Source organism: Cryptotermes secundus, unplaced genomic scaffold (genome assembly GCF_002891405.2).
Source record: "Cryptotermes secundus unplaced genomic scaffold, Csec_1.0 scaffold1001, whole genome shotgun sequence".
In the NCBI taxonomy this organism is placed as follows: Eukaryota; Metazoa; Arthropoda; class Insecta; order Blattodea; family Kalotermitidae; genus Cryptotermes; species Cryptotermes secundus.
The window spans coordinates 718,624-736,621 of record NW_019728508.1 but is presented as its reverse complement, the minus strand read 5'-3'; the positions used below and the strand labels follow the sequence as shown (position 1 = coordinate 736,621).

Sequence of the window (17,998 nt, the reverse complement as noted above, 5' to 3'; positions counted from 1 at the left end):
TGTTTCTCTTCCGCTGTATGTGAATGTGGCCCATTTTGTTCTTCGGTCTTGTGGGTCTATGTCTGAATTCTATTTTTGTGAAGTCGGATGTTTTTTAGTTTGTTTATGATATAATTATGCAATGTGTTTATAATGTTTACTTCTTTTTTTAATAGATATTAATCTGTTTACTAAGTAATGATACTTGATTCACGGTAAGCATAACCTTTCCAGCTGACGGCATAACATTATTTTAGACTGAAGGTGAACTGGGACGTTTCCATTGCACTGAAGCACGCTTTCATTCGGGTTGGTAGTGATGCACTCATGATTCATCCCCAGTAACAATCCTGCTAAGCATATCTTCTCCTTCATCTGCAAACCGTAAGAGATGTTGCAAGGACAGAACCATTCGGTTCATTTTCTCTCGATCCTTCAGTTCTCTGGACACTCACCGTGTACACACTTTCCGAAACTTCAAACGGTTATGCATTGTACTAAACCATCGGAACACCCCAGTACAGTTGGTACACTGTCTATCGTTATCCTCCTGCTAGCTCGAATAAACTCTTTCACCCGCTGCGCAGTTGTTTCTGCCGCAATCACAACAGGACGACCTGATCGAGCATAATATGTTAATTTCGAACGTCCTTCAGAGAGTTTCTCGACCCAGGTGTGAACTGCTTTTTGTGACGAACACTTCCCACCGTAAACAATAAAAAATTCCTTATAAACATCCTTTGCACTGAGTCCATTCTGCCCACAAAATCGCACAAAAGAACGTCACTCTTCGGTAGTACAATACTCAAGCAATGTAGATATTCTGACTACTGAAACCAGCCTCTGAAAATGCGCACGCGCGTCTGCTAACTAGACTGTCATGAAGTTGGACTGTGCTGCTACCTAGTGATACCCATAATACACGTATGTCCATTAGAGTTGTACTTCCATTTGTGGCCTACTTACTGATTCTCCCTCGTACACTACAGAATTTTCAGCACTATTAACCATTCATTATACGCTTCCACTGGCTGCAACAGCTTAGTATGAATTATCAGTTTTCCATGATATGATCTATAATTCTGAAACCTGCCATGCTGCTGCTCGATACACGAACTCAAGCAGCGAGCAGAGCAGTTCGACATCAGCTGATTCAATGGCAACTAGCCTTCCTGGAGCAATCAGCTGACGAATAAATCTTGTTACGGAACTCGAAGGGCCACTTGGCCACTGGGCTACGTTCTGGGAAAGTTAAAGCCAGTTTACACTTACAAGTGCTTGCGTCATGCTACAGAATGTGTAAAATTTTGAGGCATTTTTGATAAATTTGTAACTAGTTCCTCCTTGTGAACCTAATGCCCCATAAGGACACTTTCAGACCACCAGACTGTAAATTTTAACGCTGCAATGTGCAAACATGCGTCTTTGTCCTCAATATATCATAATTTAAAAACTCTACACATACATACTCAAATAATAACTTATGACAAGTCAATAATAATTTGTATAACAGCCCTATTAAGGCAGAAGTAGCCTGAACCGTCAGATATTCTCCCGAATTATCTCTAATATTCAAATACAATCGATTTAAAACAAATCTTTAAGACGGCCCAATGAGAATCAGTTATCGCGAAGCGAGGTCATGGAGTGGTTTGCTTTATTCTTCCTGTATCTGTTAACTCGATTTCAGCTATTGTTTAATGACAACGTTTGTTACACATGTCGTAATTTCCTTCACTAAATCACTTAATTATATATAATTTCAGAACTGAGAACTTTGTAAGGCATACCTGAGGGCGAAAACGTACATCGTCCATATTTCACTGCTTTGCCTGTTTGGAGTAAAAAATAATCATCTCGTCAATGTCGCAATTTATACGAAATAAATCATATATATTTATATTAACAGCATGTGTTGCTCGGTTCTGTTTGCTTTCGTAAATTACAAGCTATCAGAAGGGCCGGAGGTGGTGTTTCAATCAAGGGCTGTCCTGGAGACTGAAGTGGCATGCGTTCATTCTCAGGAACGTTCCTGAATGTTGACACAAATACTTCTAGCCTCTTTTCCTTTCTTAAGGAATCGGGTGTCCGTGAAACGCAATCTAATTTACAAAAATAATATTAACTTTGTTTTGCAGGCCAACATCGATGCATCTAATGAATGTACAAGAAAAGTGTGACAGCAGCATTACTCAGAATTCACGAGAGAAAGGATAGAGGAGTTTGAACGGAAATTTCACAAGCATGGGCTTACTGACAACGCCTTTTGTGAAATGCACAGGAACAAAACAGATTTCGATTTTATGGACATTCTGTATAATCATATCCGTTCGGGTATCCTCCACCCTTAACCTTGAACTACCTGACGGGTTTAAAAAAAAAGTGGTATATGCATTATTCCACTGGAGGCCGCCGCGTCTTTGCACCATTTCATTCCGTTATCAGTAACAATCACATGGCCATCGTGTGAATTTAAGGTGTGTCCATTTTAATCAAGAATGCGTATACAGACCTGTATTTTGTACTTTTTTCAACACTGGGGATCTTTTGATTGGACTGTGAATGCCTATGTGGATCCCCCTGTATTATACAAAATAAAAAGCTTCTAATATTTACAGCATCTTTAACTGTAAGATACGTATTAACGGAAGAGAATGCACTGAGAATGTTCGAGAGAAAAACAATATGCAAAATACGCGGACAAGTGATGGAAAATAATATATGGAGGATAAGATACAACGAGCCAGTCACGGTAGCCGAGCGGTCTAGGGCATGCACTGTCTTCGCTCGCTCGGAAGCCGGGATCGTGGGTTCGAATCCCACTCAGGGCATGGATGTTTGTGTGCGTTTTTCTGTGTTTGTCTACAGGTAGAGGCCTTGCGACGAGCTGATCACTCGCCCAAGGAGTCCTACCGTATGTGTAAGATCTAGAAAACCCGAAGTGAACGGAGTTCATGGAGGTAGGCCTAGGCCCACTGGGGCTGTAGTGCCAAGGGCAAAAAGATACAACGAAGAGAGAAACATATTACTGAAAGGTGAAGGTACAGTAAGATTGATCAAATCACAGAGAATAAGATGGTTGGGACATGTAGAAAGACTGTAAGATAATGCAATGACAAAGAGAATGTTAAAGGGAAGGCTATATTCCAAAAGAAGAAAAGGAAGACCCAGGATGAGATGGCCAGACGATGTTGAGAACGACCTGAAGAAGATGAAGGCGAGAGGCTGGATGGAGAAGATGAGGAATAGAGAGCAGTGGAGACTGGTTGTAGAGGCCAAGGCTCACCCAAGGCTGTAGCGCGGAGTGGTAGGTAGGTAGGTAGGTAGTAGGTGGGTGGGTGGGTGGGTAGTAGGTAGGTAGGTAGGTAGGTAGGTAGGTAGGTAGGTAAATGTAAGGTATAAAGGGCACAGACCTCACGGAGTAAGCCATACTCTTCACATTTCTACATTCGTTATGGATTTTTCACTGCATGATTCTCGAGGGAGTTTAGCCCACTCTTCAAACCCTTTCCGTTCAACCCTCAACTCCTTCCACACCCCGTCCCGCAAAACTCCATCAATTACTGCGGTTTTATGATGATGGTGGAGGTGGTGGGAAATTTGTAATTAAATCTCATAATAGGCTACCGTACTGCCCCTCCTGACATGGCCGTGCGCGCGCATGTCCTGTAAGCGTTATAATTTTGTTGCGTGCGTATTCTGCAGCCCTATCTCTACCAGGATTTTTATTTTTAAATGGAGATCGAGAGAGAAACGAGAATTACACACATTTGCATATTTGACAGTGTGAGTTATTATTGGAAGAGTTTATGTAGGAAAGGATGGAAAGAAACAGAGTGTGCAGGAGGGGAGAACGAAAGAGAAAGATAGAACAAAACTAATGAGGGGTGAATGGAGAGGATGGGAAGAGCATTAAAATGACGGACAATTTACTTTCCTTCAAAAATCCAGCAAACAGTTAAGTACACGCCAAGTTTTTATGAAGTCTCATAAAACATAATTATATTTCTCGGTGTTGTTTTATTTACAAGCTCGCATACTAATTCTCTTATAGCCGGTCACGGTGGCTGAGCGGTCTAAGGCCTGTACTGTCTTCGCACGCTTGGAAACCGGGATAGTGGGTTCGAATCCCACTCACGGCATAGATGTTTAGTTTGTGTGTGTGCGTTTTTCTGTGTTTGTGTACAGGTAGAGGCCTTGCGACGAGCTAATCACCCGCCCAAGGAGTCCTACTGAATGTGTAAGATCTAGAAAAACCGAAGTGAACAGAGAAGTTCATGGAGGTAGGCCTAGGCCCACTGGGGCTGTAGTGTCAAGGAAAGAAAATTCTCTTATATAAGTTTCTTGTTACTGGAATTAATAAGAAACCTTTATGCTGAGTTTCCTGTATTATTAAAATCTGGAAGTACAGTTAAAGGGGGTAAGGAAGGAATGACGGAGTTTAAATGAAAGATAGTAATATAGATTATAAAAAGTCCATAATTTCTGTGGAATCCATTAAAACCTTATATTAGTGAAATCGCTGTTGGCAGTTTCAAGACTTATGAATTAGATATAACGTCAATAAGACCAATACAACCAGAATGAGATAATAAACGAAATAATGAAACAGCGTATAATGAAGCTACAACGCTACTGGTCCATCTTCATTCTCGAGGGAACTCTTTACGGGGTTCGGTTCCGGCATTTTGATCTTTCGACCGTCAAATTAAGGAAATGTTACCAAAAAACATTAATTCATTAAAGCATTTTATTGTTATCAGGTGTTTAACTTTTTTCTTGACTGCAAATTCCAAAACGGCTCCCTGCATCAACAATACCCGAATGGTAAAAAAAGACGCCAGCTCTGTGGTAGGGAGGCCGGAGCGTGAACGTAACCAACTTTCTCCACCTATTGGTGAGTTCAAAAATGGTAAAGCTACACCGCCCACTCCACTTCTGACGTGACGCAAAGATACAGAAACACCTTGTTATCATTGTTACTATCTACATTCTTATTTTAGTAAACTAAAGTAAGTAAGTAAAGCTATCCCTGTAACAGACCGTGGAGGTCCATAGGGTTGTGACATGTTGAGGTTCCCACATTTTCTAGACAATCTGCTCACAGATGGCGGCAAGGCTGTCAGCCCTACGCGCCGGCAGCCCTTTACCCCCCAAAACATTCCAAGAATATTCCTGGTACTCATTTCTGTTAGAGGCTGAGTCGATCCCAGGGCCACAGTGCGGCTGGAAGCATTACGTCAATTGAAAAAATTCACCTCATCGGGATTCGATCCCGCGACCTTCCGGCTTGTAGCATAGTGCCTCAACCAACGACGCTACCGCGTGCCTCCTCCTTATTATAGTACCACTACTATATTATTATTGTTATTGTTGCGGCGGTGGTGCTGATGTACTCGTAAATTAATTTTGCAGCTACCTAACCAACCGGTTAAATCAGGTCCGTGTTTCTGGAATTCTTTCTTCGCCGTTTGAAGTACTCTCCTTGTTATGGGACCCCTGCTACTGGGTGTGTTCATTAATGACTTCGTAACGCAATTAAATGCTCTACGTATCTATGTTTTGCTGATGATATAAATACCTACGGTGCCATTAAATCTCCTTAAGACTGCAATATACTGCAATCTGACAATAGCTTTATGCAAAGGTTGGTGCACTGCTAACTATATGAAACTCAACATCAGTAAAACTAAAGTTACGTCCATCTCAAGGAAAACCGACATGCTGATCTATAAGCACAGGCTTCGTCAATCCTCTAGAACCCGTACCTACATTAAAGACCTCGAAATATTTCTGGATTGCAAACTTCATTTCTATAATCACGTCAACTATACATTCTCACAATATATCGAGTTACTGGGTTACTGGCTGCGTTACGTTCGCTTTCTCATCTTCCGAGTGTCTACAGGTCTATCTATTATATTCCATCTCCGTTAGATCCAAGCAAGAATACGCCTAAGTTGTTTGAACTTATGTTATGTACACTGAAGCCAACAGACTGGAACGCATCCAGCAGAATTTTGCAGCCCTCTGTTTCATTCCCCATGCTCGTTACAGTTACACTTTTGCTCTAGAACAGTAACAATTGCGCACCTTACGTAAGAGGAAATATCACCTTTATGCATTGGTTCTAAATTCTGTCCTTCCCTTCTGGAAAGTGTTTGTCTTCGAGGCCCTGCTCGGTATATCAGAGATACTGCTTTGTTCAACGTTTGTTCATTGAGTAAAGTTGTGCCTCTGTTCGATATATCAGAGATACTGCTTTGTTCAACGTTTGTTCATTGAGTAAAGTTGTGCCTCTGTTGGATATATCAGAGATACTGATTTGTTCAACGTCTGTTCATCAAGTAAAGGTTGTGCATCTGTTGGGTATATCAGATATACTGCTTTGTTCAACGTCTGTTCATCAAGTAAAGGTTATACATCTGTTGGGTATATCAGATACTGCTTTGTTCAACGTCTGTTGATCAAGTGAAGGTTGTACCTCTGTTGGGTATATCAGATACTGCTTTGTTCAACGTCTGTTCATCAAGTAAAGGTTGTACCTCTGTTGGGTATATCAGATACTGCTTTGTTCAACGTCTGTTCATAAAGTAAAGGTTGTACATCTGTTGGGTATATCAGATACTGCTTTGTTCAACGTCTGTTCATCAAGTAAAGGTTGTACCTCTGTTGGGTATATCAGATACTGCTTTGTTAAACGTCTGTTCATCAAGTAAAGGTTGTACGCCTGTTGGGTATATCAGATACTGCTTTGTTCAACGTCTATTCATCAAGTAAAGGTTGTATCTCTGTTGGGCATATCAGATACTGCTTTGTTCAACGTCTATTCATCAAGTAAAGGTTGTATCTCTGTTGGGTATATCATGTACTGCTTTGTTCAACGTCTGTTCACCAAGTAAAGGTTGTACATCTGTTTGGTATATCAGATACTGCTTTGTTCAACGTCTATTCATCAAGTAGTGGTTGTACCTCTGTTGGGTGTGCTTCAGCTACTAATGTTGTTTGCAGAGTAGTTGACGTATTTCAAACCACAACTGCTTTTCTTAATCATCCTTTATTGTGGTACTTTGTGCTTATTAATTGTACTCAATATGACTGTATGGCCTATACATTTTTCTCACCAAATGACTGAGGCGACTGCACTTAACTGAATTATTATTGTCTAGATGACAGACGTTTCCTTGTTTTGTCTCGTCTTCGGATATGTATGTTTGTTTCCTCCTTTGCTCGTGCTTACTTCATAATTGATCTTTGGTTTGTCAAGTAAACACGTAAATAAATAAAGAATTGAACTGAATTAACGTGTCATTATTGCCAGGCAGGCTCCACACTTGTAGGCCTATTCGGGGCCTAGTTCAAATATCGTTCGGGTCACTACCCAAGTTCAGATTTCAGTCTTGTCCATTTTCCTTGGCCATTCTGTCGCTACAGGCGACTGTTCGGATTGCACCCTGAAACACACTGAAACCGTTTCTTTCAACATACTTTCCTGCTCACCATTCACAAACACCTGCCTCACTGGATGCTACATAATTTGATTAGTTGGAGCAGCTTCACTGACTACGTTATGTATCAGTTCACCACTACCTTTTCCATCATAATGCGGAAATAACAACAAAAATTGGCTACAAAAAGTGCGGTGACCAGTCGGGATCCACACCTATCAGCCATCTCAAGTGTATGTGGCAAATACAGTGCGAAAACTCCTTGCAGCCGCCAGAGTTCGCGAACACGTAACATTCCACTTACATGCGTCGTGACTGAAGAAACCTCTGCCACAAATCATCGTTGTTCCATTTTTCCCCAAAACCCTATATACATATTCTTTTCTATTCTAGTTACTGTGGAGATTTTTTAGTGAGTGTGGATGTAGCTCTTCTTTTATTTTTTCTGCTTTGCCGTGCACTTTTGTAACATCATTAATCATGGCGGGCTAACAAATGAAGGTGGCATAGCAAACCAAGTGCTTATGGCTGGCTGTGGGCTTGGCATAGCCAAGCGATGTGGCGATATGGAGATGTGAGAGCGAAGGGAGAAAGAATAAGACAGAGAGAGGGTAATGAGAGATGGAACGATAATGCATATCAGCAATAGAAGCGTGACAGAGATGAAACGTTTTGAACAAAGGGTTAAAAGTTGCACATGTAGGACCGATCGATAATTCAGGTTCCTACATTATCGTGTTCTGAGACAAATGAGAAGATTTAAGGTAGTGGGGGGAGGGGGGTAAAGAGAAGGGGAGCAAGTGGTCGATAATGCACAATAAAATGCGCTGAAATATTCCAGTGGTAATGCTTTCTGACTTTCGTTTTGTGGGTTTCATTTTTAAAGGAAACGCAGTGCGCCTGCCTAGGGGCCTATGTCATAGCAACAGATGAGGATATGTGGAGTTTCAATAGCTATGTACTCGACAAATTAGTTGGTCTAGCAACGAATCCATTCGATGTGACTAAAAACTGTTCTACTCTGTTACGAAGACAACCGTCCAAACCTACGCGTTATACATTGGTCATTATGAACAGTAAAATTAGGGTCTGAAAAACTTTTGCATGGGTTCAAATATTATTTAGCTAACCCAACGCCAGCTGTGAGGGAATTACATACCTGACTATTAATCACATTACATTTATAAAGTTTCATTCTCACATACTAAAAACTATAACTCAAGAAAAAAGAGTGGGACTATATATTTCAAACTGAAGACACCATTCTGGATTACTGGGGTTTTGGACTCTGTCCATCGTTCGGTATTCTAAAGAACACAACTTTTCAGAAACCAGATCTGTTTCCGTCCTCAGCTGAGGAGGTGGGAGACACTCTGCTGGGTCCGTCAGAAAGAGCTAAACTAAGTCACTCGCCTAATCACAGAAATTTAGTATCTTCATGTGGTTATTCATTCGCGGCATAAATCAGGAATTAAATAAAGTCGCAGTAACAATAATATCTCTCGACAAAACATCGTCTAATATTAAAACTCAAAACGTTCATTGCATTAGTTACACGCAGTAAGACTCACATCAGGAAATAAAGTACGCTGTAGGCATTATTGTGAGGAGTAAAAGCTGTCCCTGTGCTTAACTAATTAAGCACGGGGCGGATGTATAGATCCACGTTTTCTTGACCTCGACATTAGATGGAGTTGAGTGGTCAGCTTCACCCCCCAGTCTCTTTACCCTTGGGGGAAAGAGCCCCGGTACTCATTATATGTGGTGGGGTGGACCCCAAGCCGGTCTGGAAGACGTGGAGGGCAGAAAATTCTTGATCCCACAGGGACTGGAACTCCGACCCCTCGGTCGTCCAGCCCGTAGCTAGTCACTATACCGACTGAGCAATCTAGGCTCTTCTTGTGAGGAGTAGCTGTTTAAATTCGAGAACTGTGTATGCTGTACTAATACTGCAAACATACATTTTAACTAACCCAGTGTACTTGTCACATGACTTTCATTATTCCAAAAACACGGTTAAACACAGCATCCCCTTCTGAAAGCATTGGTTAATGTGGATAATGAGCTGTGATACAAATAACAGAGTTCCACAAATACCGAAGTTTGGTCAGTACACTATGGATGATTAACGATAATTTCTTGGTGTAGACATGAAATCGTATGGCGCGCGTTCAAGGCATAAACTAGGCAGAGAGGAGACGATACTCTGCTTAGACCAAGTATTGAGCTTCTATAAATATGATCCCATATTGAATTCTTCTCCATACAAAGAACTAAAAGGAGAAGGGGTCACGTGTCACCAAATTCATACACAACATTAGTATACGACTCCCCCTTCTATAAAACTTCAACTTACAAATTTTTGCGTTTAAGAATTTAAAAAAAAATCTGCTTTTCGCTCTGCGTAATGAATTTTCTCTACAACGAAAACATGCCAAGCCATCTTTATGTTCGCAGCCATGCCCACATTTCCTCCCCCGTCATACAATCGGCCGCCCACACGTCTTTGCTCCGTGATCTGTACTAGGCACATCAGCAGCTGTTTCTTGCCAGACTTATCGCAATAGTCTCCATTCTATCACAATTTCCAAATGCTCATTTATTAGAATTCGTTACAATAATTGAGCCTACATAAATAAAACGTGTCCTGTGGAGTGTATTTATTTATGTAACTGTTATTTATGTATTGTCTGTGGATGTATGCGAACTATCTATCATTCAACATATTCTGACCTAGCCTCCATATTTCCATACTTAGATACAGTCTCCTGCAACCACAAACTTGTTGAACCGAGTGACGAACCTTCTGGTTCCACAGCAACAGCTCTCTCTCTCTGTCAACTCTATCAAGGATTCCGAGATCTTACTTACATCATCCACTCCATTTTCAAACATCATGTTTCAGGTTAATTTACCATCTATGTTACTATGAATCACATGAAGCGCTTAAATTTCTTGGTAGTGTACATAACATTCAATGTGCGCCGTGCTAGTTGCCGGTTTCTCACCGCGGAAGTCCAAGTTCATTCCCAGGGTAATCTATGTAGAATTTGTGGTGGACCGAATGTCACTGAGGCAGAATTTTTTCAAGTTATTTTCGTTCTCTCCTATAAAGTACAATTTAACCAATAATCCATCCCTTTATCTGCCATCCGGGGTTGATACAATTGGCTCATCTTGGGCCCAAGTACCAAGAGATTCACTCAGACCCTACCGCAAGAATAAAAGAAACGTTCGATGTGTTAAATTGCACGTGTAACATGGGTCACTGGCCTGTAAGGAAAACTTCATGTCTAGTACTGAATTTTGATGTTCACACCTGTCGACTAATAAGCTGCGTAATGAATGAAGCAATTTCCTGGAGTGAACAGTATACAATTTGTTTAAAGGAATCAAAAATTCATAGCGCAGGACCTCCGTGGCTGTGTACTTACCTAAGTTAATATAACGCAGACTTCTAACTATACTTGTTCAGTGTTTTCATATGGTGGTCACCTATTCTACCTGACGATACCGCACTCTTTTTGTTGCGTTATGTACCGCACGTTTTCCATTTCGATTTGTTAACGCGCCTCAATTCTGCACAAGGAGAATACAGCTTTGATGCACAGCAAATGGGGAATGCAGGACGTAATGTACGGAGGTTCAGTAACTAGAAGGGCCATTTTCGCTCTATTCTCTAATTAGTAAGCCAATAACAGACAATTTGCGCATTTTCCTTGTAATACAAAGTAAGATGCAAAAATTCGTACTACCAATAATTGTAGTAATGCTAATACATGCCTATATACTTCGGCCTATTTATAATCTTGCAGTTCTTAAATCATTTCAGTGTTTCTAGTGCCTCCTGATGCGGTGTATGTTGACGTTTCAGACCTACAGACACTCGCGCAGAATCTATTTCTGTGGTGGGGGCACCCATACAGATAATATCGTAATATTTAAAATGGATCGACCTTAACATGTGGAGGACTATCGAGTGCAAAAGTAAATACCACGATGATTCAAAGATTCTTGTCAAACTGTGAACGTTATCATCCAGCATCTGGTCTTCGATCTCCTCGGAGCGAATATGTAGGCCGTAACGTAAACGATACGTGGCTCAGACATCCTCCTAAGATACTTCGAGAGCTTTGGGAGAACGCGTCTGATATAACCCTTTCCCACAGCAACGCTCGTTATGCTAAGCGTTTTCACAAATGTGTCTCGGAAACTGATCCATATGTTCAATGCCGCTTAGAAAAATTTCAGCGCCCATATTCATATTGTTTAAAAAAATCTAGGGGAATCATTGTTTAATTTGTACTTTTACTCTGTTTCCATTTGTGTCTTAATGCTTTCAAAGTAGTGAATTACCTGTGAGACTGTTTTTTCTCCGGTACCGTCTAAACGAAAATATCGCTTCCAAAATTTACCACAGCAAATGACCTACTTTTAAAATATGTCTCAAAGAACGAGACAAAAAACACTATTCGGGAACATGTTAAAGGGACTTAGAACATACGAGTGCATTATTCATGCATCTATGGATACATTTTGGAATCTTTTGTGTAACAAGAAGAAAACGTAAATAAAAAGACTTCCCAAGGAATTATAAACGAAAAAGAAACCGAGTTTTGAGAAATGAGAACGTATTTATTTCCTATGTTAATCCTACTTCCAGAGATATGCCTGCAAGGGGTCAATTTCAATATGGCTGGCAGCCACAGCAAGGGGTCCTGTTTTTAGTTCGTGGCGCCGACATCCCGCCGCGCCACGAGATGCGCAGATCATCATGAGCAGTGCAGAACAATGGCGGCTCTAATCAAGACTCTTTTATTATAATTCTTTGTTGATCGCCCACGGGTTTCTATTTCATTTTCAAAAGCATATAGAGAAAAGGAGCAAGAAGAGAAGAGACAAAAGCCAGAGAAACGAGGAATGAGTAAATGTGGAAAGAAACTTGGAAGACAAAATAATATTAGTTAAAAGAACAGTCGCTGGTGAATAAACGAAATGACAGTCTCAAGAGCATTCGTTGTTGGACTCGAAGTTTTATGGCATTATTTTGGGGGTAGAAATTTCTTCTACAATTGCGTAGTAAGACTCGCCCATAGTTGCTCTCCTTCTGCTACACATTAGTTATGCCCTTGGCTAATATAGTGCATCTATGTACACAGTACAAAACTTCAAATAGCCGCCCTGTAAAATTCTGGTTTCTTTCTGAGTTGCGTCCACACCATTCCAAGGGCGAAAATTGTTTAACGACCGCATTAGATCAATGGCATGCTTCAAGACGGTCTAGGTCTACAAAGCTTAATGTTACAAGCTACCATTTCAACATGAACCCCTACCTCTGCACATCTACATCAGTCAAATGGGACCAAGCCTGAGGTAATGCTAGTGGAGTGGGACTAAGTCCCTTATACTGAGGCCACTTCTGGCGTATTGTACCAGCCCCAGATGACAGGTGAGGGTGATTGTGGAGCAATTGGTGGAATTAAGATTGGCAGGGGAAACCGAAGTACTTCGAGAAAAACCTACCCGAGCGCAACTTTGCCTACCACAAATCCCACCTGAACAGACCCCCGGGATCGAACCCGGGACGCCGCGATGGGAAGCCAACGACTAACCGCTTGAGTTATGGCGCGGCCTGAAGTAACTCACACTCATTCTGAAGTTGAATAAGTAAGGCAGATTGGACGTTTCTCCAATAAATATAACTTTCGAATTATATAAACCATTCAATAGGCCTGTGCAAAAAGACAAATCTGCCTTAAGTCACGCAAAAGGAAAGGAATCTTGTTGCGATTTGCACTGACGTTCAGTATATATTGTTCAAACACAATTTCAGATTTTCCAAGGGCAACTGGAAGATGATAACTGGATCGTGCCGTGAAATGACCGTACAGAGACGAATGGGCACAGTCTCACGAGCAGTAGGCGTAGATCTGTTTCCGGTGGGATGGTAGCACCACGCTGACGTTATCTCCTTACGACCTCTTTTAAGTACTAGTTGAAGGATTAGTTCTGTGGATATAATTCTGCTACAATTAAAGTTAAATAAACTACTATAAACAAGGTTTCTTTCCATCCTCTACATAGTTATGCGGTATATTTGCAAACAGATTAATAAGATAATAATTGTGTTAAGAATTTATAGCCCTATTGTTTTCATATTAAACCAGTAAAAGGAATTTTACGAAATAACATACAACAATGTACAATGATTTACTGTGTATTCATTTACAAATGGAGAATGTTTAAGGGATCTGTGTGTATTGGAATAACTGTTAAAAACTAAGTACACTTTTCCAGTTACGAATATCAATACGCCATTTCATATATATACTTATTTTTTGAGAAATGGAATAATTTTCACAGGAAATGAGCTCAGAGCGCTTTGAACAGTGAGTGGTTATTTTTTGTTTTCGTGTCAATGTTAACCTACAGCTCTCCATACAATGCAATTCCAGAACGTTCCTGAAAGCAACCCTGCAGAGCTGAATGAGTTAAGTATGATATGAATACTCACCAGAGGAGAAGTTTGCAATAGGGACGTTCTTGGTGATGGTTTCGGCCATGTCCGGACTGTTCAGACCGTATATGCTAAGTAATTCTTTCATCGTATTCTCTGCATACTCCTTCATGGCAGAGGCATCCGTGCCCTGATGATGAGGATGATGATGATGGTGATAATGATGAAGTTGCTCTGCAGTCAGGCCGGGAGGGAAATGGTGATGAAAGCCCAAAGACTGCGCAGCATGCTGGAGACTGCTCAGAGGCGAGCACTGCTGTCGAGAGTCACTGCCTCGATGCTGTGAATTTGGAGAATAACTTATTCTATCTCCAGATAATGTCTGCTGATTGTGATGATTATTTAAGTGATGATAACTTGTACCATTACTATCAATATAATGTCTTTGATGATAAAGTCTTTCATTTGCTAAAACGTGGCCTTCAGTCGGATTTGTATTATTTAAGATATGCAAGACACTTCGGTGGTGGTGTCGATTTTCACCCCTAGTTTCGCTAGCTTGATCGTCACCACCACCGGAACCGGAATCACTGTTATTTTGTTCGTCGCCCTCTTCCCCACACGATTCGTCGTTGTTTTCACTGTGGACGCTGCGAGTGTAACTCAGATCCATCGGCGCACCCATCACAAGACCGGAAGACACATTTGACTGATTCAAACGCCTCTGAGGCGCTATCACTGGCTTTCGTCTCCTTTTACCGCTAGTATTTGAATTTATTTGAAGCTGGGGTGATGAGGGTGGAACAGAATTTTCACTAAGATCTAAAGGTTTATGCAACACCCTGTCGTTATCTTCTTCATTTTCATCTACTTCCATGTCTAGGTCACTATCGCATTCATCGCCACCGTCTGCCTGACATGTCTTGTCGCCAGCGTCATTATCTTCACCTGTGTATAAAGAAATATTACGGGGTTCAAAGTTTTTACGTTTGTTCCTCTTAGGTGGTTGATTTAAAATGATAGCCGTTGATGACGTAACAGTCGTTGTTGCCATGGTGATATCTGAACTAGTATTATCCTCACTTACACAATTTATAACTTCTGAATCATTCTCATTCTCATCTTCCTCAGTTTCTAAATCCGACATTTCCTCGTCATAATCTTGTCCCATCATGGCCTCATAATTACTTCGTTCTTCAGTTGTAGAAAACTCATCCTGTTTATCAGCAGAGGTAACTGAGTCGCCATCGTCGTCACCATTTTGTTGATGGTGTACAGATGTTGACAACATGGCGTCCACTGTACGACCTAGAACACAAAGAAACAGCTTAAATTAATAGAGAATAATTACTCCTGCTGCAGGTACGAACGGATGTGGATTGAAGACTGTATATTAGGATCATAAAATGAATGATTAAATAAGTGAGTCCATACAATTTGTAAAGCTGTTCCTAGTGTTTAATTAAGAAGCACACCACTATGATGCATGGGCCGTGGAGAAACCAGTATATGCATTCTTAGCCTCGGCATTAGATGGAGGTTAGCCACCAGCTTCCCGTCAAGGCCGTATTACTCCAGAGAGTCCCGTATACCAACTGTGGGACCCAAAGCCGGTCTGGATAGGATGGTGAGATGCAAAAGTCATGACGTTGTTGGGAACCGACCTAAGGCCGCTCAGCCCGTAATTATTTCAGAATAATAAACGAGCTACCCCAGTCTTTAAGTGGGATATCCTGATATGAACAGACATCCACAAAAAGAATACGTATTAAAACTAGTTTCATAATTATTTCGGCGTTAAATTTAATAATCAATTGCAATTTATTTCACGCGAATGTCTCTGTCCATAATTTTAGAAAATGAAAAGCGTGTGTTATTATAGTTACGGGAACTCTGAGAATGAAGTAAAACGCTAACTTCAAGAGTAACCTGAGAGCCCGAATATAAAACACCGCCTTAAACCATTCTTGCTCCCCTTATAACAATCGCCCATTTGTTATATCACCACGATCACGAAATGAAGTGCAGTGCAAAGTTTGAGGCTGAAGAAGAAATTCAATTCTCCGGGCAGATGGGAGTGTAAGTCTAGCATTAAGCTGTAGAGTTCATTAGGAAAGGTGACATTTGAAATCGCGCTTGGTGTGTGGCCAAACAACATGTCGGGCATGGCATGCTTCCTGTTTTCACAGTAGCACCACTCACACACACACACACACACACACACACACACACACACACACACACACACACACACACACACTCCTCTCCTCTCAGTTATGCTCCAAAGAAGAAGGAGTGAAATACTTAGAAGTTTTTTTTTAGTTTCCTTCAGAAATGATGAGCACTGTCTTGTCTTTCTGTCGTCCTCCAGCCTATCTCAAAGGACTTTCTATGCAGACTTCCAGCATTTTTCTGTTTAATTTACATTACAGTAACAGAAAATATTATGAACGTGATGCTGCCTGTTAGAGTTAAGGCAGGAATCAGCATCGGGTCGTATCGGCGACAGTGACTGTCTTTGTTCCTTGGGCAAAAACTTTCATTATAGTCAAGCAGTAAGCGCCAAAAGTTTATATAGAATACAAACCAATAACTGGATCATTAAAATGTACGCGTAGAACTCGAATAGAAGGACGAATGTCTCAAGTCTGCAAAAGCAAAAGGGTGTCGTATCGTAATTGTTAATGGCATATGTTTACAAAGCAATCGATGCAATGCATCAGTCGTAATGTTGTGCTCTGAGTAGGCGCTATGTTAAAGATGGGTTTCCCCGTGCCATAACAGGAAACCTTTCGGGCGAAGGACGAAAGACCAAAACCTTCAACATTCTATACTTCGGAACTAGACTGACATGAATGATCAGTTTCACGTTCCGTCCACATCGATACTTACTGTTTTAGAGTCCCGCCGGTTTTGACTGTCCGCATCCCAGAATGGACGTTAAAGGACAACATGAAGAACGGGGCCAGAATACAGCGCTGTGACCAAATGTTTATTTGGGCATCCACCGGCGATGCGTGCGGTCTAAGCTCAAGATGTCAGAGTGCAAACTGAAGCACAGTTTGGGACAGTGCGGTAGGGAAACACAACTCGCAAGTCTTCCAAGTGACAACGTGCAATAGTAAGTGACTGTCGGCCCTGAAGTCATCATCAAATTCTGGAGAAACTGTATGACGCTTAAATTGGTACCACAACCGAACCAAATGAAACGGCAACGCGAAAAATCGGCACCTTTGCAGGATACCGACCCAGACCATCAGGCTCACAGCCAGTCAGTTTATTCCATGTGGGATTTAATAATCTTCTAGTCTGTGCAGTCATAGTTTTACGTAGCGTTTTAAAGAGCCAAGCTCACCTAAATGGAGTATCAAAGTGCGTTCCTACTTACACGAATATTCTATAGTTGGTCAGTAACATTCAGTGAAACCAGTTTTCGTTGTGATAAAAAGCAAATCCATGTATACACTCTGAAATGTACTGCAAAAAAAATTAAAGTACGTAGTAAAGTACGTGGCGATCACAGTGGCCGCGCCGTCTAAGGCCTGAACTGTCTTCACTCGATCGAACACTGGGATTGTGGGTTCGACTCAAGAACCATCCGGACGCAAAATCTGCATCCCTCTTATATGTGTAATAAATTATGTAAATACTACGCTTAAAGTGTTCAAAAAGTATAAGCTGTGTGTCATAAAGGGTGATACCCAACTTAATAAGCAAGTGTAACCAACTGTTTCCAAGGCATTCCTAAGCGAGACCCTGCCAAATGACCTTGAGAACAGAATCTTAGTTCTACAGAAGAACTAGCTACCCAACCAGCATCCCCTTATCAATCCTTCAACCTTATCATAAACTGTAAACTGATAGTAGTAGTTTACTGGCGCCCAAACTAAACACATTATCCTAAAGATCAGAGGTGTGTGAGTATGATAAGTGGAGCAGGGTAAAGCCAGCTATAGCCGCCGCCACCAGTAGAAGCCCAGCAGCCAGCGGCCGGTGACGACAGTCAATGTAAGTGGACAGACCAAGTCGACGGAGAAAGAGATTGGCCATACGTAAAAAAAAGGTAGTAAAAAAAGCGATCAACATGTGGGGCCTGAAGTTTCAGCGAAACGGT

General features: G+C 41.3%; 1 protein-coding gene across 1 annotated transcript in view; it reads right to left on the bottom strand.

Annotated features, from left to right (window-relative positions):
* Positions 1–13,941: 13,941 nt before the first annotated feature.
* The window catches only part of LOC111865260 (homeotic protein proboscipedia-like), a gene marked incomplete at its 3' end in the record, with an annotated part of 206,850 nt that continues 202,793 nt past the window's right edge, over positions 13,942–17,998 (bottom strand). The window contains exon 4 of the mRNA XM_023853156.2: positions 13,942–15,192. Coding sequence (XP_023708924.1) covers positions 13,942–15,192 — 1,251 coding nt within the window. The remainder of the gene's footprint in view (positions 15,193–17,998) is intronic.